Source organism: Podarcis bocagei (assembly GCF_964188305.1).
Source record: "Podarcis bocagei genome assembly, chromosome: 2".
NCBI classification, from domain to species: Eukaryota; Metazoa; Chordata; class Lepidosauria; order Squamata; family Lacertidae; genus Podarcis; species Podarcis bocagei.
In genome coordinates this window covers 91936003-91963203 of record NC_138126.1, presented here as the reverse complement: position 1 = coordinate 91963203, position 27201 = coordinate 91936003, and the positions used below count along the sequence as shown (strand labels likewise).

The 27201-nt window shown below is 48.0% G+C and overlaps 1 protein-coding gene across 5 annotated transcripts in view; it reads right to left on the bottom strand.

The window, feature by feature from the left end:
* Positions 1 to 27201, bottom strand: part of NTN1 (netrin 1) — a 143034-nt gene that overhangs the window by 114859 nt on the left and 974 nt on the right. For 2 of the 5 annotated variants that reach the window (XR_014005283.1, XM_081184474.1), the window contains exons 1-2: positions 7712 to 7969; positions 3463 to 4568 (exon numbers count right to left, since the gene is read on the bottom strand). Coding sequence is in view for 4 of the 5 variants with exons in the window: in XM_081184474.1 (XP_081040600.1) it covers positions 3463 to 4513 (1051 nt within the window). In the remaining variant the exon portion in view is untranslated. Of the gene's footprint in view, positions 1 to 3462; positions 4569 to 7711; positions 7973 to 8679; positions 8953 to 27201 lie in introns of those variants that run through there. The other 3 variants (XM_081184475.1, XM_081184477.1, XM_081184476.1) reach the window with 3 other exon arrangements.

The window sequence follows — 27201 nt, the reverse complement described above, 5'->3', positions numbered from 1 at the left end:
ACAGTTTCTCCCTTTTTGAATAAATAGTGGCTCTCCTTTTAAAGATAGCTGACACACATACACGTATTAGGAGGGGTTCTAGCTCTGTATTTATGCATAAACAGCAGTTTGTGCTAGATGGCCTATAACCTGCCCCCTAACTCAAATGTTTCTCGTGTTTCCCAGGAATAAATGATAGTTGTTTTACAGGTACAGTAATTGCAGCTCAAATACTGGACAATTCTGTCATCAGTATGTGAATGAAAAGTGTTGAAATATAGTTACTAGTTCCAAATAGATACTAGTTCCAAATAGATACTAGTTCCAAATAGATACAAATGTTCTTAATGGTACTCTGTTTATATAGTTATTGTTACTAAAACCGATACAGTATTCCTTAGAGCAGGTCCCTAACTTTGCTTTCTCAGAAGGTGTCTCTTCTCAGGGAAGCTTGTTACCAGGTTAGTGTGTTTCAGCTGTAACCCCTATGCATGGGGAGTGAAGGCTGCAAGTTTTAAAGATTCAACCCGAAGTTTAATTACATGTAAACTTATTGAAGATTTTGGAAGCAAGCTTTATTTCCGGGGAGAGGGCTTCCATGAAAACCTTCCTTGGCAACCTGAATTGCTTCCCTCTTCCAACAGTAATCCTAAACAAAATGCATTAAAACCAGTCAACGTTTGCTTTCAAATTCACCTGCTTAGCAATGAGACTGAGAAAGAAATAAAGTTGAGTTTTAAAAAGTGTTTCATTTCCCCCAGAACACTTTAAGCATTTTTAAGTGATGTTTTATCACCTTATCAATTTCCCCCAGCAACAGCATACACCTGGCACAACAAGTAAGATAATCCCGATACACCCCACTCCTCTCTCTATCCAGGGGTCGCTTGAGGCCAGTCAGCCTTCCTCTCAGTCCCTCCGACTGCACCCCTCCCTCTGTGCTTTTCTGACTACAGCAAAAGAGGACCAAATATTGTGCCTGCCTAGGCCCGCCCATCACAGATCAAAGAAATTGGACTGGAAGGAGCAGATAGTATCTCTTTTTTGAATTAGCAGAGTCCCACAGCAACGCCTGGCCCCTGTGACCAGGCAGCGGCACAGAAGGAGGGAAGGAAGGGCTCAGCTCAAAATCTAGGCAGTACAAGAGTTCACCAGGCTGGGCAAACTCGACCTTGGGTTGGATTTCGAAGAAGAGTTTGGATTTGATATCCCTCTTTATCACTACCCTAAGGAGTCTCAAAGCTGCTAACATTCTCCTTTCCCTTCCTCCCCCACAACAAACACTCTGTGAGGTGAGTGGGGCTGAGAGACTTCAGAGAAGTGTGACTGGCCCAAGGTCACCCAGCAGCTGCATGTGGAGGAGCGGAGACGCGAACCTGGTTCCCCAGATTATGAGACTACCGCTCTTAACCACCACACCACACTGGCTCTCTTCAAAGCAGCGCACCACTGTTGGGACTTCCACCAAACCATTAGAGCTCCCTAATCTTTTACTCCCCCTAAACTCTAGCTCTGTCCCCCTTCTCAAAGTCGCTTTGGGGAGACAGTGTGAGAGAGTCCCTCCTGCCACTTTGCTCTGTGCTTCCTATACCGGCCCGACCCACAGGAATCTGGTGGAAACGGCTTGCAAGCACCTCTTTTCTAAGGGAAAGACCCACTCTGCTCTGACCTAGCCTCCTTCTTTAGGAGAGACATCGTGGCTGGGTGAGGTGAGGGGCCAGCCGGGGTCACACAAGCTAAACCTACTGTTTGCCCTGCCTTTCTTCCACCAGTTTGTTCCTCGGCATACCAAGACTATGTTGAAGAAGGGGACCTATTAACTTTGGAAATTAATTTCCTGCCAGGCTTATTTTAACTAGCCGAAATACTTGGACTGAAGCCGAGTGAGCTGAGGAAACAAGTACACGGGATTAACTGCGTTGTGAGAAAGATTGCCTTCTCACAGCTTTGCCAGAATCACCTTATATCCCTGAGCGCATCCCTACATGCTCCTCCATGGATCACAGGAATAGCGGAGCAAAGAGCATCACTGGGCAACTGCCAAGGTGCCTTCTCTTCAATCCAATCGTCCCTTTGAAAAAACCTGGGATTAAGGGTGGGGGAGAAAGCGAAACACTCCAAGGGTTCAGGACTTCAGCTTGTTTTTGAATAAGACCGCAGCACCACTAACAACTGTCTTTAGGGTTAGAAATTCAGCAGGTCAAGTTTTCCTCCTCACTGGGAAAAGCTGCGTCAATGTATTTTTGTCTCTTGTGTTTTACAAGCACACAGGACATTGGGGGAAAGAGTGGGAAGGAGAGGAGCCTCAAAATGGTGTGTGGCTTTACTTGAACCAGGGTTTAGCCACCTATTAAGAAATACAGGAGAGACCCTTTCTGCACATGCTGAGCATGTTTGACTTCCCAGCCAGTTTGAAGAGCCAGGTCACAAATCACTCACCCATTTAGCATTATAGTAAAGGTATTAATCTGCCTGCAAGGACAGCAGAAGGTTCAATCCCGGAGTCTGGTTTTAATACTAAGGCTCAGAATCAGATCAGAGACTTGCAACTCATAGCTAAAACAAACTGTTCTGTTTGCAGACAACATGTAAGCGATATCGCCAATAAACAAACTAACATAGCAGAGTGCCTCTGAGCATGTACGAAGCCTCCAGTGCATAAACCCAGACATATCCCACCTATCTGAGATGGGTCAGGCAATTATTGCAGTGTGGGTGGGAGGGAATCTACTGCATTTGTTGCCAGACACATCACTGTATATTTTGGCGACTAGCAGCGCCCCCACGCCCACCCCCAAAAGATGTGAACAGACTCCACTGAACAGGCTTGCAGCATTTGGCCTCCCACAGCCCCTCATATGGAAGGAACCCCAAGGGCCATCTAGTCCAACCCCCTGCAATGCAGGAATCTCAACTTGGTGTAGCCTCCATTCATGGCCATAGCCAGGGGAAAGCTGCTCTCACCTAAATCAAGTAAATAAATAAAAAATACTTAACTAAAATTACAAAACTGTAGAAAGATTGTGACAGACTTTTCTAACACCTGGGGTAATTTAAAACAACTTTAAACTCTGAATCTGCTAGACAGAGCTAGGCAGATCAAGACAGATGAGGAGGAGGACAGGTGTGTGTCCTGCCTCGCCCCCCCAACATAAATCCATGCCCCCATCCAATATGAAACCCTGCCAGTTCCTGCTTAGGTTTTGCAAACGTTCTCGCAGTTTTCTCACTGCGCCACTCAGAGGAGCCCCTTTCACACCTGGCTCTCTGCGTGCGCACCTGTGAAGAAGCTGCAATTACCAGAACCCTCCAAGTGTCCCTATTTTCCCAAGGACAGCCCCAGATTTACAGAAGCCATTCCGGTTTCTGATTTGATCCTGGAATGCCCCTTAGGACGTCTCTACATCAGAGAAATTTGGAGGGTACATGGCTATTAGGATGCTCATAAGGAGAAACCGTTGGAAGTCCCTCCTCCTCACTCACCGACGCACTCGTTGGCCTCTCGGGCGGTGGCCCTCTGCCAGGGCCGGTCGTAGTGGAAGGGCTTGCAGCGGTCGCACTCGGGCCCGGCCGTGTTGTGCTTGCAGTCGCACACGAGGTTGTCGTCGCGGTCGCGCACACAGCGGGAGGCGTGCCCGTTGCACTTGCAGCGCCCGCCCACCTGCAGGTCGGAGACGGCGTAGTAGTAGGAGTCTCGGGCCAGCTCCGAGTCGTCCTCGTTCTCGTCGCCGAAGGTGTGCAGGCGGCTGAAGACCACCTTGATGTCGGTGGCCGTGACCCAGTCCTGCAGCACCGGCGAGTTGTCGAAGTCGTGCGCCGAGGGCCGCCCGTCGAGGGTGCTGAAGGCGATGAGGCCTCCGGCCAGAGGCCTCATGTCGGTGTGCGAGTCGGTGCAGATGGCCTCCTGCTCGTTCTGCTTGGTGATGGCGGCGCGGCTGGGCCGGTTGTACATCTTGCGGCACTGCGTCGAGTAGAACTGGAAGGGCACCCACGTCTTGCCGAAGTCCATCGACTTGGCGATGGCCATGGACTCCGGGCGAGGCGAGCAGAACTGGAGGCTCACGTAGGTCACCTCGAACTTCTTGCCCAGCGCCAGCGTCAGCGTCACGTTGAGCGGGTGCTGCACGTAGCTCTCCGACTGCCAGCACGTCAGGTTGTGAGGGTTGTTGAGGTCCGTGAGGTAAGCGGCCGGGCGCGCGCGCTTGGGGTCGGCCGCGTCGCACAAGTGGCAAGTGCGGCTGCGCTCGTCGCCCTTCTCGGCCAGGACGCAGTAGCGCGCCTGGGGGCGCCCGCACGTGCTCGACACCTTCACCTCCTTGCCGAAGGCGGCGTTGACGAAGTCCGGGATGCAGCGGCGCGGGTGCCCGTTCTCGTCGTAGCAAGGGTCCGGCTGAGGAGCCGTCTGCACGGCGAACATGCTCAGGCCGCCGCCACCTCCGCCGTAGCCGCCTCCGCCGCCGCCGCGCACGCCCTCCGCCAGGCAAGCGGCCACGGCGGCCAGAGCCACCAGCGCCTCCCAGCCCGCCGGAGACATCCCGGTTCGCCGCGGGAGGGCGCGCGGAGGGGGAAGAAAGGGTGGGAAAGCGAACCTGCAGCGGGTAAAGTGGAGAGAGAGACAGAGACAGAGAGAGCGCGTCAGCGTCACAGGTGCTACAACTGAGGTTGAATTAGACTGGCGCTTGCTTGGGCTGGCCAATGAACAAGTTTGGGCGGAAGAGCAGGAGCGGTCAGTGGGCGCCTTCCAAGCTGACCCAGCGCCTGCCGGAGGATTAAGTGACGGTCGGAGTGGGAAGCGGTGGGTGTGGCAGGGCGCGCGCGCGCGCGCGCGGGGAGGAACCTGCCAGGCAGAGCGCGCGAACCGCTGACCCACTTTTGACGGACAAGCAGCACCGCCCGCCTCTTAACGCGGAGGGAGATTCCCGCCCAGGTTAAGCGGGGCTGAGTCAGCCGAGTTTTAAGTTGAGGCCGTTTCTCTCGCTCTCCTATCAAGTCTCAACTTTCATCCTTGGAACCTGCGAGTTTCCCGAAGGTGAGCTCTCCAGACGTTTATCACTACAACTCCCATCATCCCTAGCTAACAGGCCCAGTGGTCAGGGATGAAGGGAATTGTAGTCCGGGGGGGGGGGAAAGCTGGCGCTAGAGAAAAGTGGCACGTGGCACACTATCTGAAGTGTCGACTCGAGAGTAAGGTCCGTTAAGGCTTCTTAGTTAAGCGGGAGAGAAGGTGAAGAAGTCTCTGCTGCATGAACCGAGTGTCATGAAGGCCACATCACCACATATAAAGTTGTATTATAGCACTTTAAACAGCCATGGTTTCCCTGCAAGAGTCCTGGGACCTGTTAAGGGCGTGGAAAGCTGTTAGGAGAACCCTGTTCTCCTCGCAGGGGTACAATTTCCAGAGTTGCCGATTGATTGTTAAACCACTCTGGAAATTGTAGTTCTGGGTGGTGAACTGGGGTCTCCCAATATCTCTCAGCACCTTTAAACTACGGTTCGCAGGTAAATGGCATTGCTGCTGCTGCTGCTGCTACTACTTTAAATATATACTGTACCGCGAATGGGGCCTGAGAGTGAGAACTTGATTCAAGATAAAATGCTACAGATTTTATCTTGCCCGCAACATCAGTGGCGTAGCGTGGGTTGTCAGCACCCGGGGCAAGGCAAGTAATTTGCGCCCCATAACCCGTGGATTTGCGCCCCCTAACCCTAACCCCCAGATGTTGCGCCCGGTGCAGCCGCCCCCCCTGCACCCCCCACGCTACGCCACTGCGCAACATCCTCTGAGCTAAACAGTGGAGGAGGAGATGGAAAGGCGTTCCGCTGAAGCCATGAGGATGAGGATCCATCGACTCCGAGCAAGCAACCCCCTTGCAATCCGGGAGATGGGCGCCCGCGCAAGGGGCTTGGATGATGCGCGGATTTCCGCGGCAAACTATCCAGCGGCTTGAGGGGTGTGTGGCGGTTTCGGCAAGCGAGAAAGCAGATGAGAGAGAGCCCCAAGCTACCTTCAATTGAAGTCCCACTTGCTGGAAATAAGTTCTGCGGAACCAGTAAGACTCCATTTTAAATGGACGACGGGGCGCCTTCAGACTGAGTTTTCCTAACGCATGCCAGCACTTCGACCACCTCACAGACACCTGCTATTAGCCCTTCTGAATATGGGTCCCCATCCCACACCTTTGTTCCACAGAGAGCGCCTTGCTTCACTCTTGCCTTGCCCCGAAAGATCCAGAGCCATTTAAAGCAAACATGCGCACCCCATTTTGATGCAGGCAGAATATTTAACAACCATTAAACTGTTTTGCTATTAGGGAAAATTGGGCGGGAGAATATCAGCCGGCAGACCCAATTTATTCAGGTCTTCGAAACGCATGCACGTGGGCAGTCCCATAATGTCTGGAACTTTTTACTGCGTAAATAAGACCCAGGTATTTCTGGTGCATCTGAACCAGTAGGTTTTCTCTTAGGTAAATCTAGCGCAACAGTAATGAAGTTCAGGACGCAGGAGCCTTGGTGGTGCCTTCTATGCGAGGGACTAACAGCAGAAAATCGCTTGTGGGACTTCCATTGCAAGTGGCGTTCTGGGCAATCCTAAACAGGTCTACTCAGAAGCAAGTCCCACTACGTTCAGTGGTGCTTGTTTCCGGGAAAGTTTTAGAGGATATCCGCCTTGGAATCACAACCCTGCAGCCTGAACCTGTGCGTGGTTCAGCTCTCTCAGTGGAAATCACCCAAGCGAGCGTGCCTAGGATTGCCTTCGCTTCTATGCGACACTAAACCAAGCGATATGGCTTACCACCAGGCTTGTGGTTCTGGTTGTCAGAGGATGAACGAGGGAAAGTGGAAGGTGAGGAGAGAGAGGGCTCATCTCATCCCCATCCACAACCCAGTTCGTCCAACCTACCGGGGTTTAAAACGGAGCCATTCAGCGAATGCTGCTGCTACTACTAGTGAGTAAGCCCCATTGGAGACACTGGATCTGACTTCTGAGTAAACATGAATAGGATCGTACTGCACATATCTCTTAACGAGAGAGAAACGGAAAGCGGCAGATGGGACTCCAAAACGGCTCAGGGGGAAAAAGGCTTTTTTTCAGTTATTCCAACTGTAATGGCCAGGGGAGCAAATTGCTCTTTCCTTCGTTCGAGAAAACTCGCTGTCCTCGCCTGCTTAGGAGAAGGCGACTGAGCGTGGGGCTGCTTTGAAAATGCCGCCTGAGTTTCGCCCCAGCGTCACACACACACACCCTAGCAAGAAGGAAAAGCTCGAGATCTGGGCACACTGGTGGCCGAGAGAGAGAAATCGACGTCCGGCCCACAAAAGTTGGAACAAGGCATGCGGGAGGTTCCCATCTCCGGGAAGCATCCTGCAGCCTCCGGCGGGGATGTCCCTGATCGGTTCGAGCGAGATAACTTCTCCGGAAGCGCAACCCAGGACTCAGTCCCTCGCACCGGAGGATCGTAAAAAGGCAGACCGACCAACAGTTCATCTGTCTAAAAATGCTGCGCCGCACAGTGACTCTCTGGAGTTTCAAGCAAGGGTCTTTCGGGGCCCTACCTGGCGACGCGAAAGAAGGAACCTTTTGCGCGCAAAGACGTGGGCTCTGCCCCGGCGTGTCTCTTCTTCCCGGAGAGCTGAGGCAGCCACGACTCTCTTAAGGAGACCTCCACCCGCCCTTCCCTCCCGCCTCGAAGCTCCCCTCCGCCGCCCTCCTAGGGTCCCTCCGAGCTACCTTGCTTGGTTTGGCGGCAGCAGCCGCAGCTGCTGGAGGGCGGGCAGTCGTTTCGCGGGTGGCGGACTTGGTTCCTCGGCGGCAGCTGCAGCCAGCGGGCTTCGGTGGCTCAGGGGTCGCGCTCGCTGCCCATCGTCCGGCCCCAGCGAGCGGCCAGGCTCCGTGGATGCCCGGAGCTAGTGACGCTCCCGGCTCGGGCCGGGGCTGAGGTCATCCCGGAGGAGTGACACCCCGTGGGCTCGCGCGGGGGAAGAAGCGACGACATCCACTGGGGGGCTGGCAGGGCGCGCGGCGGGAGGGAGAAGGGGCGGCGCCGGAGGGGGAGGAGCCCGGGGAGGGGGAGTTGGCCAGCCGCAGCAGGATCGGGCCCTCCTAGGTGGCTCCTTCCCCGCGAGCTCAGAATGTCGAGCCTGGGCAGTCAAGAGCCGTTGCGCAGGGGAAACCGGGTGAGCGAGCGCGGGCTGCCGAGCTGCGCGGCGCGGCGCGGCTGGGAAGGAGGGCGACGCGTGAAGCTCCTGTCCCGCGGCCAAACCCGAGCTTGGCTGCCCTAAAGGAGACCGAAGTGCCTCGCGCTCCGGCTTGCGTGGAGAAGGAAATCCCGCGAAGGGAAAAGCCTGGGCTTCGTCCCGACGAACTGCTGTTGGGGCTCAGCTCCTGCTGGTGGAGCTTCTAAGGAAGGACTGGGTGAATCCCAAGCCGGTTAGCCGCCTGGGGCGGGGGGAGGGGGGCAAATATTCTCGCTTAGTAAATCAGACATCCCCGAATTCCCGTGTCCAAAAAGATACCACGCAGGGGCCTCTTTAGCTACCTCCGGTCACGCTGGGCTGCCAAACTTCCCACCAGCCTAAAATACTTAGTCGAAAATACTGCGCCAGAGAAAACACGCAGCCATCCAGCTGGGCTCGAGAAAGCCGTCAGCCGCCCTCCTCTTCCCTCCTCCGAGTGAACCAAGCGTATCTGTTGCTCACCTCCCGGGGCAAACTCGTGCGAGTTGTTAAAATACCCAGCGCCTTCTTCCTTGCTGGAGGCAAAACGACAGTGTTTTGGCAGCGAGGATCGTCAGAGTTACTTTCTCTTCCCACCACCCGGTGTTTTTTTCTTGCCTTCCTTTATTCCTCCGATGTTTAAAGCCGACTTGGAGCGACACACCCACACCCCTGGTTGTTCCAGGGTGTCGAATCCTGTCAACCTGTCTAAAGAACATCTATTACCAGCTCTTCCTGCTGTTCGTCTATTATTTGCATAATAAATCCAGCTGCCTTTTATTGTGCACCCAATTATGTGCTCATTACAATTCCTTGGGGAGGAATTCCGGTGTTATCTCTGTTCTTTGGGCAGACCTGTGTGGCGAAATGCCGTCGTTTCCTAACAAGTCCTAGCTTCCCACAAGCACCTCGCTCACTCTTATGGAGCGTTTGTCGGACTCATTGGATACAGAGGGTGAAGTCTTGGCTCCATCGCCAATTTCTCGTACAGTATTCGTATATGTGGTTGTAGAGAAGTACTTTTGTATATTGGGTTGTGTTTGGCGGTGGCTAGCCAGCCTAGTTTCGCCCAGACTGCGTGTTATGAAGTGTTAAAACTGAATACACGCACTGCGCACACCACGATCCGTTTGTTTGGGATCCCATTCAAAGGCCGCAAGCGACTCGCCAAGAAAAAGGATGAAGAGGCATCACACACACGCAAATTCCCAGTGCCCACGTAGAAAGTCCATTCGCTCTCCAGACTCTTCCGAGAAAGCTGGACACCAGCACCTCACCTTCGCTTCCAGAGAGATTACTTCTCTGGCGCTGTTGGCCGGGAAATAAGTTTTATTGCAACATCAGAAAGTGACGACTCCTAGCACCGATTCCTCTGTTAGAAGCCGCCCTGCCTAGATCCCTCGCTACAGCCCAGGGCCTAGAAGTGACTCACTCCCAGTGCTGATCCGTTGCTTTCTCAGTTCTGTCACCCGCAGCACACCTGCCTAGGGCCAGTGTGGTGTAGTGGTTAAGAGCGGTAGTCACGTAATCTGGGGAACCGGGTTCGTGTCTCCGCTCCTCCACATGCAACTGCTGGGTGACCTTGGGCCAGTCACACTTCTGTGAAGTCTCTCAGACCCACTCACCTCACAGAGTGTTTGTTGTGGGGGAGGAAGGGAAAGGAGAATGTTAGCCGCTTTGAGACTCCTGAAGGGGAGTGAAAGGCGGGATATCAAATCCAAACTCTTCTTCTTCTTCTTCTACAAGACAACCGACCCTCCCTGAAATTCCCTCTTCCACGCAACTTTTAAAGGCGCGAGAGCCCTGGTCTCTTTTCCGCCTATGCAGTAGAAATGCGGAAGGATGGCAGCTCAGAAGAGGAACTGAGTCTCCCAGGGGAGGAAAGGTCCGCAATGTCGTAGTAAGGTTCAAACCGGGCACGAGATTTAAAACGGAGTTTTCCAAGGGCTGCCTTGCTGGATCCCAAACCTGCATTGGGATCCTTGAGCTCCGGCCTAGAAGGAAAACCTGGTCCTTCATTTTAAGTGGGTGGGGGACAGTGGCGAGGAGAAGGCACTCTGTACATGCTCAGAGGTACTTTTCTTTATAGGTTGTCACGTCTGTTTCATTCGAAGGGGGGTGATATGGCCACAGGTGGGAGAGGATTCTAAATGGGCGTGGTGAAAGGATGAAGGTGGAGCCGCGAGGCCCATAGCGTCTACAAAAAAAATAAAAAATAGAAATCCTCTTCTGACACAACGGCTGGTCACTCTCACAAGCGGACATACAGTGATGCACTGAGATTTATATTTGTTCTGTTCGTGTATGTATACAGAGCATGAAGTTGACTAGGCACTGTGTGAAGGCAGAAAAGCCTGTAGGCAGGAATGCACATGTACCAAGAAGAAAGGAGAATGCTTTCCTCTTGAGATGCAGCTACCTTAATCTGCAGAAGAGGTCCACGCACGCCTGCCCTTTGACAGTCCTAGTCAGTCTATCGTCCCCCGGTCCTTGTCTTTTCTCTTCAAGCCAGCCAGTCGGTCAGCTAACCAACTGAAATTGCTTGGGAGCAGAGTTATCTTCCACATTTTTAAAGCGAGGGTCTGTCCACTACCTCTGGAAGATTGGATTGGGACACCCTGGTGCCTGTGCTCTAGCCACGCACCCGTATCCTGCACGGAGGATCCTGTACAACGGGAGATGCGCCTACTCTCTCCAGAAAGACACACACACAAAAATCATAAACACAGAGTAAGCTGAGATCCGCCAGCTGATCGAAGCTTTGCTTACGGGTGGAAAGGGCTAAGGATAGCGATGGACGGGTGTTTTTAACTGGCAGAAAACAAACTACAAGATCAGACTTCTGGAAGAAGAAAAAGCCAGAAAGGTAGCCTTGTTCGTCTGCTATAGCAATAATAATTAAAAACAAAAACCCACGCCTCCCCGGCTGCCACCACCAAACCAAATTAGAGGCATTGTGACACAAACGTTGGTGTACTGGAATCCACAGCTGCACCTGATGCATGAAGGGTGAGGCATGAAGGGTTATGCACAGTTGACGGAGCAGGGCATGTTTTCTACAGGGCTATGGGGACCGGGGGAAAGGTATAAACAGTGAAGCCGAAGGTACAGTCAGTGTCTGCGACATTTCTATGCAAAAGCTCAGCCGCTGACCGAGCGTTCAGTGCAAGCTGCAGTAACTGGCAATAATACAATCTTGCAAGGTTCGCCGTGTGTTACTTTGGTGCTTGTAACGTATGTATAAGGGGGGGGGGGCGGCGTGTTGGGAGACCCTTAGATCTCCGCTGGGATTAAACTCCCGAGTAAACTCCGGAGAGAAGTTAAAAGGTTCCCATCGATTTGAGTCGCTGGATGCTGTGGATGACAAGCGGAACGCGCTCGGCAAACTATTTGTAGGAGCTGACTCAGTTAGTATGCGGGTTCTAGGAGGGGGCAAGGGCAGTTGGGGATTCCTAAATTGCAGGGCGGATTGCCTTGTAGTTAAACACCGCAGGAAAACGAGCTCCAGCGGCTGCCAAGGACTAGCGCGCCCCTTAGCACCCTGTTACATTATTCCAAATCATCCCAAGCAGCACATTTTCTTGTAGCTTCTTTAATTCTAAATTAAAGATTAGAGAACTGGGCAAAAACAAACAAAATGAATTTTAACAGGGAGAAATGTAAAGTATTGCACTTGGGCAAAAAAAATGAGAGGCACAAATACAAGATGGGTGACACCTGGCTTGAGAGCAGTACATGTGAAAAGGATCTAGGAGTCTTGGTTGACCACAAACTTGACATGAGCCAACAGTGTGACGCGGCAGCTAAAAAAGCCAATGCAATTCTGGGCTGCATCAATAGGAGTATAGCATCTAGATCAAGGGAAGTAATAGTGCCACTGTATTCTGCTCTGGTCAGACCTCACCTGGAGTACTGTGTCCAGTTCTGGGCACCACAATTCAAGAAGGACACTGACAAACTGGAACGTGTCCAGAGGAGGGCAACCAAAATGGTCAAAGGCCTGGAAACGATGCCTTATGAGGAACGACTAAGGGAGCTGGGCATGTTTAGCCTGGAGAAGAGGAGGTTAAGGGGTGATATGATAGCCATGTTCAAGTATATAAAAGGATGTCACATAGAGGAGGGAGAAAGGTTGTTTTCTGCTGCTCCAGAGAAGCGGACACGGAGCAATGGATCCAAACTACAAGAAAGAAGATTCCACCTAAACATTAGGAAGAACTTCCTGACAGTAAGAGCTGTTCGACAGTGGAATTTGCTGCCAAGGAGTGTGGTGGAGTCTCCTGCTTTGGAGGTCTTTAAGCAGAGGCTTGACAACCATATGTCAGGAGTGCTCTGATGGTGTTTCCTGCTTGGCAGGGGGTTGGACTCGATGGCCCTCGTGGTCTCTTCCAACTCTATGATTCTATGATTCTATGATTCTATGATTCTATGATTCTAAATAGGCCCGAGTTCCTACTTTCATACAAACTTCCTTCTGCCACAGCGATCTATGAATTAATTCGTTGATTACAGATGCAGAATATGGGGCCAAGCGCCTTTCTTTTCAGTCTGGCCTTTGGCCGGTTCCTATCCAGGGTAACTTCTGCAATAATAACTGAGTTTTGTAATTAAACTGTGAGTTGGATGATGTTGTTTTTGTTTGTTATTCATTCATTAATATATAAATTAACTTGCAGCAACGAATCTCAAAACGCATTACAAACAAGTTCAAAAGTATCACACACACACATAATGAGATCCTGCCAAAATTAAGTGCTTTGAAATCCATTTGCTTTTAAACGGGCGACATGAAGCGGGAACCTATAAGCATGTTCAGCAGGAAGCAGGACCTGCTGAGCGCACTAGGGTCTAGGCTACATATTACGACAGGTCTGTGTCTCCCTTACAGGAGCTTGTAGGACTTTAGCCTTACACAGGCAGCTAACTTCCTCACATTGAAGTCGATGGGGCTAAAAGGTAATTAACGTCGATTGGCTCGAGCTCCGAGTTTTTGCACAACGCGAGCCTAGTTTTTTTTTGTTTTTTTACATGCTGATGATAGTCTTACGAGCAATGGAAGTGCGTTTCTTGATTTAGAGAAAGCCGCTATTTCCACAACAACAAACAAATTGTAATATTTAGTGGAAAGCCATTGTTAACATTTCTCTACTCAGGCACTGTAGAATTAATTTCGTTTCCCATGAGAATAAAGGGCGGTATACAAATTCAATTGATGATGATGATGATGATGATGATGATGATGATAATGGGCCCCTCTAGATACTCGTTTCTTCCCCATCCCGCCTATGAAGCTGCTATGAAAAACACAAATATTTTCACTCTCAGATTTTCAGGACGGATTCTTCGTTTTAAAGGTAAACTATTCGTTTATTCTAATGATATTCCGATCGTTAAGGTGTGCATCGCTGCGCTAGTGGAGCCAGCGTTCCGTTTGGGTTAATAAAACATACTTCAAATGAACTACCTCTAGAATCTGAGCTGCTAACTGGATGTTTTCAGAACTGTGAAGCCTGCCGTTAAGAGTTGCTTTTGCAGTTCGATTTAAATCTATAGGAGTTCTGTCAAAGCCTGCTCATTTAGCATTGAGGTGCAAATATGCTGGCTATCAGGAATATCCACACTTTACCAAAAAACAAACAAACCCCAAAAAACACCAACAACCAGGCAACAATAATAGAGAAACTAAACGACTCTGATCGAGACTCCGTTTTTCAACGAAGCATGCAAACTACTAAAAGAGATTGCACTCGCATCTACCCCTTCCACGGGTCTTTGCAAATTCCCCATCCCCTCTCGGTCCGCAATAAAGTCTTGAAAGGAAAACATCTAACAACTAGAACCGATCCAAAGGAGAGGATGGCATTTCTTCAAATATTATTCCTGCACATACAGTATATTGGCCTTATAGAAAGGGTATCATCCATAATATTAAAATAAGAGGCTCTCCACCTCACCCCACACCCTGTGGGTGGCTGGAAGGGGCGCGCGGAATTTTTCTGCTTTAGCCACAATTTATATTGTGCTGCGCGCTGTTCAGCAATCAGAAAATTGGGTGAAGGAAGGCACATATGTACGTAGCAGAACTTTTTTAAAAAAATACTTTTGTCCCCTCTTTGAACCTGCACTCGGGTGGGCAACACCCCCCCCCCTTCCCCTCCTCTCTTTGCAGGGTCTTTTGCCTGCTTTCGCTATAGCGAAGACTTCCAATCAGAGACTTTCCTCCCTTATTCTTCTCTCTCGCTCCAAGCAGGCATTGCTGTCCCTCGTCTAAGTAAGGAAGTTGGTGCAATTTGTTAGAGGGCTTTTTTTTTTTTTTTTTTTTTAGAAAAAACTTTATTGCGTTACCTCAATTAAAAAAACATAAATACATCATTACATCATCCATAAAAACAAACACAAAAGAAAAAGTATATCGAAAGAATTTAGAATACAAAACCAATTTCAAGTTCCCTACTACTTAGGTACACATATCTTATACAAATCAAATTCACTATCTGACTTCCCACCACCACGTCGAGAGCCATAACTCAACAGTATATTCAGCAGTGTCTTCATCTAGTCGTAGTTCGTACCTCGCGGTTTTTATATCGTACCCACTGTAATTTTTACATTTCCCAAAGTCAACTCCATGTATGAGAGAAATTTATTCCAGTCGTTAATAAATTTGTTATTTCTCTGTTGCCTGATCTTTTGAGTCATTATTGCTGTATCCATGTACTCAATTAATTTGTTCTGCCAGTCGCTGATCGTTGGGATATGAGATGTTTTCCAACTCTGTGCTAACAGTATCCTTGCGGATACTGTCGCATACTGAAAAAAAGTTTGGTCGTCTTTATTAATTTCTTCTCCTATCATTCCTAGAAAGAATGCCTCGGGCTTTTTTGGAAATGTATACCTTAGGACCTTTTTCAACTCATCAATTTGTTAGAGGGCTTAAGACGCTAATCGCGTCCAACCCTGCGCGATGCTGAATAGTTTTTGACGCAAGGCGCACAGGATCGGGTTGCGAATCGCAGCCTAAGAAACAGAATAAGGAAATCTGGCGCAGCTCTTATTGCACATCCAGAAGGCCTTCTCTGGTGTGATTTCAAATGTATTCCCCATTCTCCTCCTCCCACTTTGCCTCCAGAGTTCAGGTAACAGCTTGGGGAGCCCAATAATCCTATTCCTTTTGGGAAAAATAACTCACCCCCTAAGCATCTCCCCCGTCACACCTCTTTGACCCCCTTCCCCCTGAAACCCCTAATCACTCAGTAAGGGTCAAACTCCAATGGTATAGTTTTTAGATTATTTAATTTTCCAAAAGCTGGGACTCCCACTGGAATTTAAATATTGTTATGAATAATAACAAAATTGGTCCACTCTAAGCAGACATGGCGTTCCTTTCTAAAGCTACAGTCCCCATCCCCATGCACTTACCTGGAAATAAGTCCTACACATTGAATTCTATGGGGTTTATTTCAGAGTAGACATGGTTAGGATTACAGCCTAAGGCTTCTCAGACACCATGAAGGGTTCTGGGTTCGGGTCAGGCACTTGCAAGAGTAACATGCAAGTGGAGCCCCAGATCAGGTGGGGTCTACGCCTATATTAAAACAAGTGCTTATATATGCCAATTTGGGAACTATTTTTTTTGGGGGGGGGATCACCTGGAATCAGATGCTAAAGGACTGTATGAGAGGTATGCATTTCAATTTAGTTCAACATGTAGGCAGTTATAAGTTGTTTTTAAAGAAAAGATACTCGCAAAGCAGTGTACAATAGCAAACTGCCCTCCACATCAATACAAGTGTTATTTAAAAATATCAAAATGCAGCCATGCTTTATGGTAGTCAAAAAGCCAGCATAAAAACAGCCAGTCAGCCTAGCATCAACTTGACACACTATCCACAATTTATTAAAACATCATATCTGCCACCGAACTTGCATCGGCCACTGGAAGCTACAGAGGGTAGTAATGGGGGAGCAGTGTGAGTCTTCCATGTAAAAATACCAGTTCCACAAAACCTCTAGCAAGGAACTAATTTGATGGAAAGGTCACTTTGAGGAAGGAGGTGGTGATGATGGCATTTGAGCAAGTACCCCCACTATAGCTGAGCCATCAGCACCTTCTAGATAACAGTCCTCTCTCTTTTGCAATTGTGCAACCAGCTCATACTATTCAGATTTGTCCCCGGGGACCCTAACCCTTCAAAGCCCTCCCATATCCCCAAACCCCTTCCTTACACCCACCCCCTGCCCACAATCCCTATCAATCCTTTCTCACCCCTCCCACTTCTCTTCTCACAAAACCCAGACATTTCAAGAAATCTCATACCCAGGCCTTTCTAAAGAGATGCCCTCTGATATTTGTATTGCACTCCAGCCAGATCCCTCCGTCTCTGGGGTTTTTATTCTGCAGCATACTTTAGCCCAGTTTAGCCTCGTCTCTGGGGCCAACACAGCCATCGCTTTGTTGCCAGGGCTGAATTAAGACACACTGAGGCCCTAAGCTGTGTCGCATTGAAGAGGCCCCCAGAGCATTACCCAAAAGATGTGTATTAGTCTAACAGAAAGGGCAATAAAAATAGAAGTAATGACATTTTACATTTGCATAAATACTAGTGCATAGTTGAGGATGCAGCCCAAAACTAGCAAGCTAGCTAAAGCATGTAGCTTGCCACAAGCCTGTTTGCATATGAAATAACTTCAAATGGATATACCTTATGATTTCTTACTTATCAAATATGGAAACCATATTATAGTTAAATCTGCACAAGTTTAAATGCAATATATCAACTAATGGTGTAGCCATGAAATATATATTTGTGATGCAATAATGATGTCTGTTTTCCTGTTTCTATTATTATTATTATTATTATTATTATTATTATTATTATTATTATTATTAAAATATTGACAATTAGTGTTGTTGTTTGTATTTAGAGGCATAATTTGCGGCCTTAACTGTAGTCAACTTTTCTTATGCACAAATCCAGCTCTGTGTACTGCAGACCCTTGCTGCAGCCCAGGTCAGCCCCACTACTCCCCAAAGTGGTATCAGCTTCCACTGGTTGCCTAGGTACCTCCATACAGCCAGTGTTCAGAAGTTGACTAGCTTGCCACAACTCTTCGTTTAATGACCATGCAACATTCCGCTACCAAATTATACCAAAAAACATCTATTAAGGTTAAGGGGAGGGGACAACAACTGGATAGTATATTCGAATGGAAAACAGTTTAACTGCAAAATTAAATTTAACAAAATATATATTTGACCTAAGGGATGCAGGTGGCGCTGTGGGTTAAACCACAGAGCCTAGGACTTGCCGATCAGAAGGTCGGTGGTTCGAATCCCCACAATGGGGTGAGCTCCCGTTGCTCTGTCCCAGCTCCTGCCAACCTAGCAGTTCGAAAGCATGTCAAAGTGCAAGTAGATAAATAGGTACCACTCCAGCGGGAAAGTAAACGGCGCTTCCGTGCACTGCTCTGGTTCGCCAGAAGCGGCTTAGTCATGCTGGCCACATGACCCGGAAGCTGTATGCCGGCTCCCTCGGCCAATAAAGCGAGATGAGCGCTGCAACCCCAGAGTCAGCCACGACTGGACCCAATGGTCAGGGGTCCCTTTACCCTTCTTTATATTTGACCTACATTTGTCTTCTAGTACCAGTTAGTGCACAGTGAGCAGGATTCTCTATTAAGCATCTTTCACAGGTAAGTGACAGTGGGTTTCTCTGCAACCTCTGCCTCCATCTTAAAATATCCAGGGTTGGTAATCTCTGAAAAAGCTCACCATCAACCCCTTTGCAATCAGGTGGTGTGGCAGCTACTCCTCTACTGCACCAAATACTGTATGAAATGCAGCCAGTTTTGCTATTTCCTTCTTATTCTGACCTGTGTCTGGCTCAGAAGTATTCCAGAGTGAAAGGACTTAGTGAGAGTATGGCTAAATAGCTGAGCTATTTAGCCACTGGGAGGCCTCTAGCTCAAATCTCACCTCTGTTATGAATTCACTAGGGAAACCCTCTCTCAGCCTTTGTCCCTCTTTTACAGTGTGGGGAAAATGTTAAGACTGTACGGACCCACCTTACAAGTTTTCATTTTGCTGGTTTTGCTTTCATTACCTATGTTTTCCAAGCAATAATTTATTTTGATAGGAAAGTGTTTACCTTCTGGTGTGTCCGCATTGGCAGCTTGCTCTTAAACAAGAGTGGTTTACTAATGGTTTCGTTACACTCTCTGCATTGCCAGCCTGAAGGAGGAATAACCTAAACCTGCAGTTTGGAATGATGTGATTTACTGCTGAAGTTACTTGCTAAACCCTATCCTGTTTGAGAGTGCAGATGTCAATATACCTGTGTGTAAACTAGCTTATTGTATAAACATGATTTTAATCTGTTTCTCTGCCCACTTTTATTCAATAAGCTAGTTTACACCCACCCACCCACCCACACCCCTCGATCTTTCATTCAGAGAAACAAGAAGAATTATCATAGTACAGATGACCACACTTGTCCCCCAGGCCTGAGATTCCCTACCCTTGTTCTCAGTGCAAAAGGAGCTGATAGCAGGAAAGCCCAGTTTAATGTTGCCATTGGTAAACTAGGATGGACTGGATTATGTTGAGGTGATAGATATATAAATGAGGAGTCAGCAGAACATTGTAGTGCATCCCCTGGACCTCTTGCACTGGATTTTTAAAAATTGAGTAGGGTTCGTTTCTTAATATATGTCCTTAGATCAGTTGTCAGCTCCTCTCTGCATGAGTCAGGCAATGGGAATCAGGCACCAGGAACTGGATAGAGGCCTTTTCTTGCTTTCCTGTCTGCCTGTCTACTTGCAGAGGGGTTGGGTTTTATTTTATCCCCCCCCTCCACAACTGAAAAGGTCTGATTTTCACATCATCTGGATGCCCCTTTGCTTCTTGGCTGCAGCAATGGAATGAACCAAGCTGACCTCCAGGGAGGTTTGTTTAGGGATGAAACAATGTTTGTCTTGTCCAAACACCATGAATTTCCCCATGCTTCCTCAACAGCGGTGCAGCCAACAGATACAATATAACAAATGCTTTGCCATATTTTACCCTTTCAAAGGGAGAGAGAAAAATAACCCTCTAAAAATTCTAGCAATGGCAGAGTTCACAGGGGTGAACGGCAGGGGGTGAGGGGGGGGGGGACAAGGAGCAACTATAAAGGCTTGGTCCATCAGCCAGAGGCTGGATGCTTTAAAATGTGGAGCAGATGCTGCTCACTAGATACATTTTAATATAGAAGTTAGCTTTGGTGTGAGGAACAGTAAATTCAACGGAGCTTACTCCCAGGTAAGTGGGTCTAGGATTGCAGCCTAGCACCCTGATCCTAAATGCCTTGCATGGAAATGGACTCCACCGAAAGTTGTACAGGCTACTTTTAATAAATGGCCATGATTTAGAAAAGAAAAGTCAATCACATGAGTACAAAAGACAGGAACAGGACTGAAATTCAAAATGTCCTGGATAGCCAGCAATATGACAAAACTGAATAAATACCAATGTGTCACACTCACATTGGAAAAAAGATCCAAATTTTGTAGGAATGCAAAATTGACCAGTTGTATCCTCACTTAATGCTGCTAACTTTTTGACTTAATTTTCCCTAATTTTTGAAAGGGCAGAACTGTGCAAAGCAGCAACAACAATTTTATATATTGTGCCCAATGGTGGCAACTTTCTCACAGAGCAGCTGCTCTAGGTAATGAGCCTTGTTTATTTGCTGCAAGATTCCAAGAGTCAAAGCCCTCTGCAATCAAATGCACAAGTGAAAGAAAGAATGGGGGAAGTTCTTTCTTTATACATCTGACTTTTGGGCAGTGGGTTATCTGGGATGGCATGCAATTCTCCCTGGTTTTCTGAACTAAGTGCCATAGAGGAGGGAATGGGTCCTGGGCCTTGTCAGCCAGTGTGATTTAGCAGTGGGCAAAACACTGGGGTAAGATAAGAGACAGGCAGATACAAATCCCTGCTCCCTGGGTGATGGCCTTTGGCAAGTTACTTTCTCTAGGGATGGTAGCCTCCCTAGGTTACCATCATGAAACAAAGCTGTGGTTCTGAGAGCCAAAGAGGGAAGGGGAGGCAGGCTGCTGCTGTAATTAATATTCATTTCTCATTTCTACCAAACTGGTTCTCCCATCAAGAAGGAACATAAAGCTGGTCTGGCACGACCTGTTCAAGTGTCCATCCCATTTCCAGTTTTCATCTAGATGTTTGGAAATGGCAATGGATGAAGGAGGGGTGAGGGGAGAAATAGCAGTGGATAGCAAAAGTAGCAAAGTCGTGAATCCCATTGAAAACTCAAATGGCAACATACCCAAAATGGCTACTAACCATTACTACTATTTGAATCTAGGCATAGGTCATGCACTACTGATAATTGTTTCTATATTACAGGGTGCCCTAGATTGTCTTTATTATCCATGCATTTATTTCCTTCCCCTTTGAAAACTCATAGCAACTTATCTGTGCCTCCCAGGAGCCTCCTCTCCAGGCCACATCCACACCTGCTTAGCTTCAATAGCATTGGTTGCTCCTAGACCAGGCATGGCCAAACTTGGCCCTCCAGCTCCGTTGGGACTACAACTCCCATCATCCCTAGCTAACAGGACCAGTGGTCAGGGATGATGGGAATTGTAGTCCCAAAACAGCTGGAGGGCCAAGTTTGGCCATGCCTGTGACCTAGACCATTCTTTGTGTCTCATCATATAACAAAGTAGCTGGAAATAACCACTAGAGTGATCAGGATCAGCCATCCCAAACCTGGTGCTCACCAGGTATTTTGGACTTCAACTCCCATCAGCCCCAACTAGCAGTGGCGTAGCGTGGGTTGTCAGCACCCGGGGCAATACAAGTTATTTGCGCCCCCTAACCCGTGGATTTGCGCCCCTAACCCCCAGATATTGCGCCCGGTGCGGCCGGCCCCCCCTGCACCCCCCACGCTACGCCACTGCCAACTAGCATACCCAACAACCATTTCTATTTTACCATATCTAACAACAGAAGACTTGAGCCCCTAACTGCATCAGGGGCTTCGGTCTTTCAAATTTCAGCGGCTCCCTGTGTGAGGCCAAAATTCAGTGTCCCCCTTTCTCTCACCTTCCATTCTGCACATGCACAATGTCATACTTGTGGTGCCCTGCAGTGCCCCCCTTAGCTCAGTGTCCAGTGTGTGTGTGTGTGTGTGTGTGTGACTGTTTGTGCTTCCCTAAACCCACCTCCGATTGCATTAAAGCATAGCATGGCCCAAACTAGCTGGCCATGGTTTTTTAAGTTCCTAAACACATTTATTTGGGAGTAAGCACAGTGGAACACAACAGAACTTACTTCTGAGTAAACATGCCAAGGATTACATGGCACAAATGTGGTAGAGTCTCCTTGACCTGCAGTTTTTAATCCTAAAAAATAATAATAAAACCAACGGGCATTTCTACTCACCTGCCAGCAAATATATAATAGTAGAGGTACCAGAGCAGTGAGGTCTCCTATTTCCAGGGCTTTTTTTCAACAGAATGGTCTGTACTAACATTCCAAAGACAAGGGGATTATAAGTAGATAGGTGGCCGTGTTGGTCTGCCATAGTCAAAATAAAAAATTCCTTCCAGTAGCACCTTAAAGACCAACTAAGTTAGTTCTTGGTATGAGCTTTCGTGTGCATGCACACTTCTTCAGATACATGTAAGTGTTGTAAGTTCATACCAAGTTCATACCACGAAAGCTCATACCAAGAACTAACTTAGTTGGTCTTTAAGGTGCTACTGGAAGGAATTTTTTTATTTTGAAGGGGATTATAAGTAAACTATAATGACATAGAAAGTGGGGGAAATGATCAAGTTAGCTTTTTATTATGCTCCTCTACATAATTGATAATTGATAATTGATAATATTAATGAGTGGGCATTTCTATGCTGTAATCCGCCTAGTTTCGGAACACATTTTTTGGCAAATAACTTATTTTGTCATAAGGAAACAGAGACACCTTATGCAAAACTCTCATATTTGTAAGTGGATTTTTCTTTGTTTTTAACAAAGACTCAGGAAGTGCTGCAAATTATTTTTTATTGCTGGTCTCATCTTACCCTATACTGTTAGCCTTTTAATAGGGCTAATGAGTGCCCCCCACCCCCGATTTGTGCTTTAATCATTGATTTTGTTTGTTTGTTTTTGCAGTCCATCTGGAGATGGCCCCTAGGTTGAATTAGGGTTTTCTTTTCTTTTCTTTTCTTTTCTTTCCTTTTCTCAGGTTTCAAATTCATAGGGTATAGAGCTTCCAAATTCATGGGGAAGTCTGAGAGCATTGATGAATGATAGTGGGAATGGAACTTCCAGGCACAGAGACCTCTGAACTGGAGAGCTAAGGACAAACACTGTGTGAGGACCTTCATGTGGACTTCCAGAAGTGACCACTTTAGGAAAAAAAATCAGGGATTCCCAAATTGTGGTCTGCAGACCACCAGTGGTCCACAAGCTTCATTCAGGTGGACTTTGTGGCATGCCTCTAAACAACACTTACAACACTTACAATTTGATTTTGATGCCTCTAAACAACACTTACAATTCGATTTCCTTAGAGTTCAGATTGCCAGACAATGAAATACTACATAAGAATTAAAAGAAGCAATACAAATGCAATTAAAAATCACACAACATCTACCACAGCACATTACAACTGCTGCAATGGGCAGAAGAATCATTAAGTGGACTGCCAAGAGCCTCAACAATTTTCAAGTGGTCCATGGAGGGGAACCACCAGAAGGGAATATTGGATTGGATGGTGTCATGGTTTCACTGTGGAAACCTTACTGGGGGAGAGGAGACATACTCAAACCCCATAAAGTGTGAATTCTTTGACTGAGACAGACAAAGCTTAACCACTTTACAGAGTTGTGGGTGAAAGCTAATGTTAGTCAGAGCAACCCCATTGAAATCAAAGTAAGTTCATTAATTTCAATGGTTCTACTTCAAGTATGATTTAACTGGATTGAGATCCCTAACTTTCCCCCCTATTCTTATTTCTAACCCCTTACAGGGTAGTGAGGAAAACAAATAAATACCAACTTAGGTGGTGTGAACACAATATTTCACTCTCGAATCAATGGAGACGGAATATTTGTTTTTTCTACCTAGTCTGTACATAACCTAGATCTATCACATATTTTTTGCCCATAAAAACCCCTTTTGGGGAACGGGCTTCATTCTGAAAATAAGAGCTCATTGCATATTTATTCTACATTACCCAATGGGGTGTCCAACAATGCAGTGTTTGTTTGTGTGTCTCCCTAGCTTCCCAATGACCTTGTGGGTGTGCGTAGAGTAGACCAAGAGGCAATCACCATTTCCTTCTTCATTCAGCTGGGGCCTGCACAGGGAGGAAAAGACATAGATAACCTAATCAAGGGTTCAGGAGGGCAGGATCGATGACGACCAGCACAAACATTTATGGATTGCAAAAAGCTACATTTTTGTGCTACAAACAGGTTAGTGCCTATGCAGCAAAAACATAGGTACATTTGTGTATGCACCTAATTCTCTATAGTAATCTTCAACAATGAATCCCGGATATCTCCTAGACCTATTCTGCATATGACTGCAATTCTATGCGCAGATACCTAGAATCATAGAATCATAGAATCATAGAATCATAGAATCATAGAGTTGGAAGAGACCACAAGGGCCATCGAGTCCAACCCCCTGCCAAGCAGGAAACACCATCAGAGCACTCCTGACATATGGTTGTCAAGCCTCTGCTTAAAGACCTCCAAAGCAGGAGACTCCACCACACTCCTTGGCAGCAAATTCCACTGTCGAACAGCTCTTACTGTCAGGAAGTTCTTCCTAATGTTTAGGTGGAATCTTCTTTCTTTCTTTTAGTTTGGCTCCATTGCTCCGTGTCCGCTTCTCTGGAGCAGCAGAAAACAACCTTTCTCCCTCCTCTATGTGACATCCTTTTATATATTTGAACATGGCTATCATATCACCTCTTAACCTCCTCTTCTCCAGGCTAAACATGCCCAGCTCCCTTAGCCGTTCCTCATAAGGCATCGTTTCCAGGCCTTTGACCATTTTGGTTGCCCTCCTCTGGACCTGGGAGTAAGCTCCACAGAATACTGTAAGGGATACTTCTCAGTAAATATGCATAGGATCACGATGCACAATCGTCAACCTGCCAGACCTTAAGGCCAATTGCTGCTGGGTTTGCTAAAATCCTTATGCTGCAGAATCAAGGAAGCCCAAACTAACTTTCATTTTGAGGAAACAGTTCAAGGGCAGCATTAAGATGATTTCCACAAGGCAACCCTATTACAGTGATACCTCGGGTTACATATGCTTCAGGTTGCAGACGCTTCAGGTTACAGACTCCGCTAACTCAGAAATAGTACCTCGGGTTAAGAACTTTGCTTCAGGATAAGAACAGAAATTGTGCTCCGGCGGCGCAGCAGCAGCAGCAGCAGCAGCAGCAGCAGCAGGAGACCACATTAGCTAAAGTGGTGCTTCAGGTTAAGAACAGTTTCAAGTTAAGAACGGACCTTCAGAACGAATTAAGTACTTAACCCGAGGTACCACTGTATATTCTTTTTTTAAAAAAACAACAACAAAAATCTAGTCAATTCCAAGGCAAGGGAGCTACCACCACATTCTCAAGAAAGTGTTACACCAGAGGTGGGGAAGTTGTGCTTCTCCGGGTGTGGCGGGACTCCCAACCCCCATCAACCTTCAGCCAGCATGACCAATACTGTACTCAGGGGTGATGGGTGTTGCAGTCCAGCAACATGGTGGGGAGGGTATTCCCTGAGCTAGACGGAGTCGCCACCACGTGTGTGTTTTGCACTGAATGATGACCATCAGGTCAAGCCGCGTCTTGGATACATAGAACAATTACCCAAGACCAAGCGCCATCACTGAGGGCGAAGCACAGTGACAACACGCCTGTTGTCGCCAGGCCAGTGTCTCCTAAGATCAGTGACGTATGAGGCGCCAGGTGGGATACCTGCTTGTGCGAAGGCATCTTTATCTGCATGGATGTACCCCATTGCCAATATTTCAGAATTTCCCGACCCGTCTCTCAGCCGGGCCCCGCCACCGCTCTTTTCTCCCCAATCCTTTCCCAATAAGGTCTCTTCACATATTATGGAAACCTCTCCTTTCTCTCTTTAGGCGACGGCGGGTCTCCGCGAAGCGCAGCTCAGTGGCTCACAAGCTCGACCTCCGTTTTGATCTGTCCCAGAGGCTTCAGGGCAAAGTTGGCCGGCGGGATTTCTCGGTTTGAAGAGTTCCCTTGGTGGGGAACGATGCAACGGCGAAGGAGTAAGAGTTCAGCGGGGAGGAAGAGAAGGAAATGATCGTATTGTTCTCTTTGGAGTGTTTTAGTATTTTAGAAGGAAGGGCTTTTTGCATGGTAGGACTTCTTGAGGGAAAAGCGGGAAGCAAACTTTCTGGCGCTTGATCCCGCGTTAATCAGATTTACCACGCCCCCTCCCCCAAATAATAATAATAACAATAATAAAATTTCACCCGCGTTCCCCAAGCCTTCCTCTCTCCTCTGGGTGTTTTTATCCCTCCTCCCTCGTGCCCATTTTCCCCTCGTCCAGACGCGGGTTCCCCGAGTTTTGATCAAGGGCGACTGAAACCAGCGCCTCGTCTGCTGCTGCCGCAGGGCCCAGGGGTGACGGGGTCAGCCTTGCCGTCCGATGCGCGCTCTCTGCTTAGGCCCCTTTGCTTCGGGTTAGAGACCCTCCATTCCGCGCAGCGATTGGACAGGGGTGGGGGAGCTGCCAACCCATCACTCTCTTCCCTCGGGGGTGTGTGCGCGCAATCGGGGTGATTTCTTACGCCGCAGCTTCGCCATTAAAGAGGGGAAAGCGCGGAGCACGCAGCTCAAACTAAGCCCTTTTGACCTATACTTTCCAGGGGGTAGAAGGATGAGCTTAATTTTGCCTGGGGGGGGGGTACTTTCCCCGCAATATGGGGAAGAGGAGGCCCTATACTTAACTCCCCGCACCCCTCCGAGCGGCTTCACCTTTCAGAGTAAAGTGAAACGTGGCTCATTTTTGGACCTCGGAGACTTGATAAAACAATGGAACGAAATCGGAATACTTAACCCCTATAAATATGTTGTTGTATTTGGGCGGGGGGGGGGGGGGAGACCACGAAGGAAACTATGCTAAACACAATATGCAATACATTGCCTTATATTGATTGCAACGGAATCACAGCCTTCAAGTGGTGCGCGCGTCTAAACTGAACTGTTTTGAAAGACAACGCATTTTGAATTGAATTCCGGATTTCGGACGTGATCTCTCTCCCCCCTCCCGCTTTGCACATGTCCTTCTTTTCATCTCTGAAACAACACGCTTATTTTCAACTCCCTCTACCGAGGTTTGTTGTTTTGGCCCTCTCTTTCTGGTCCACAGGCAGCGCAAAAAAAGAGAAAGGAGTTACGGAGAGAAGGCATTTTTCCCTTTCTGTAAAAGAAAAAAGCCTAAATATTCTAAAAACTATTAGTGCAAAGTTATTTTTTAAATGGGGTGGTGGCTTTTTGGGGTGGGGTTAGAAAAGAAATAATTATTGGCTAAGGAACGAGAGAGAGAAAAGTTCGTGGCGCAAAGGCGAGGCAGGAGCCCCGGTTCGAAATAATCAGGAGCGATATATTCCGACGGAGTGACAGCTCTTTTGAACGCGAAGCGAAAGGCGTTTTCTGTCTCTCTGAAAGCTTTTCTTCCAGATTGTGTTCAGATTAGGCTGGGGGGATGAATGGCGGCTTTATCCAGACCAGGGGCTTTTCTGAAATGCCAAATTAATTACCAAGGCCTGAATCAACGCACTGGGGACAAGGAGGAGGAGGAGGAGGAGGAAGAAGAAGAACTGGCGGAGGGTGGGGGTGAGGGGAAGAAAAGAGAAATCTAGGGCACTTTGGCCCGGGTTAAAATTGCCTCTTGGGGTCGTTTTAGTGCGAATCGGCTGGGGAAGAGAGCGGGGGTAGGGGAAGGAAGAACACCTGC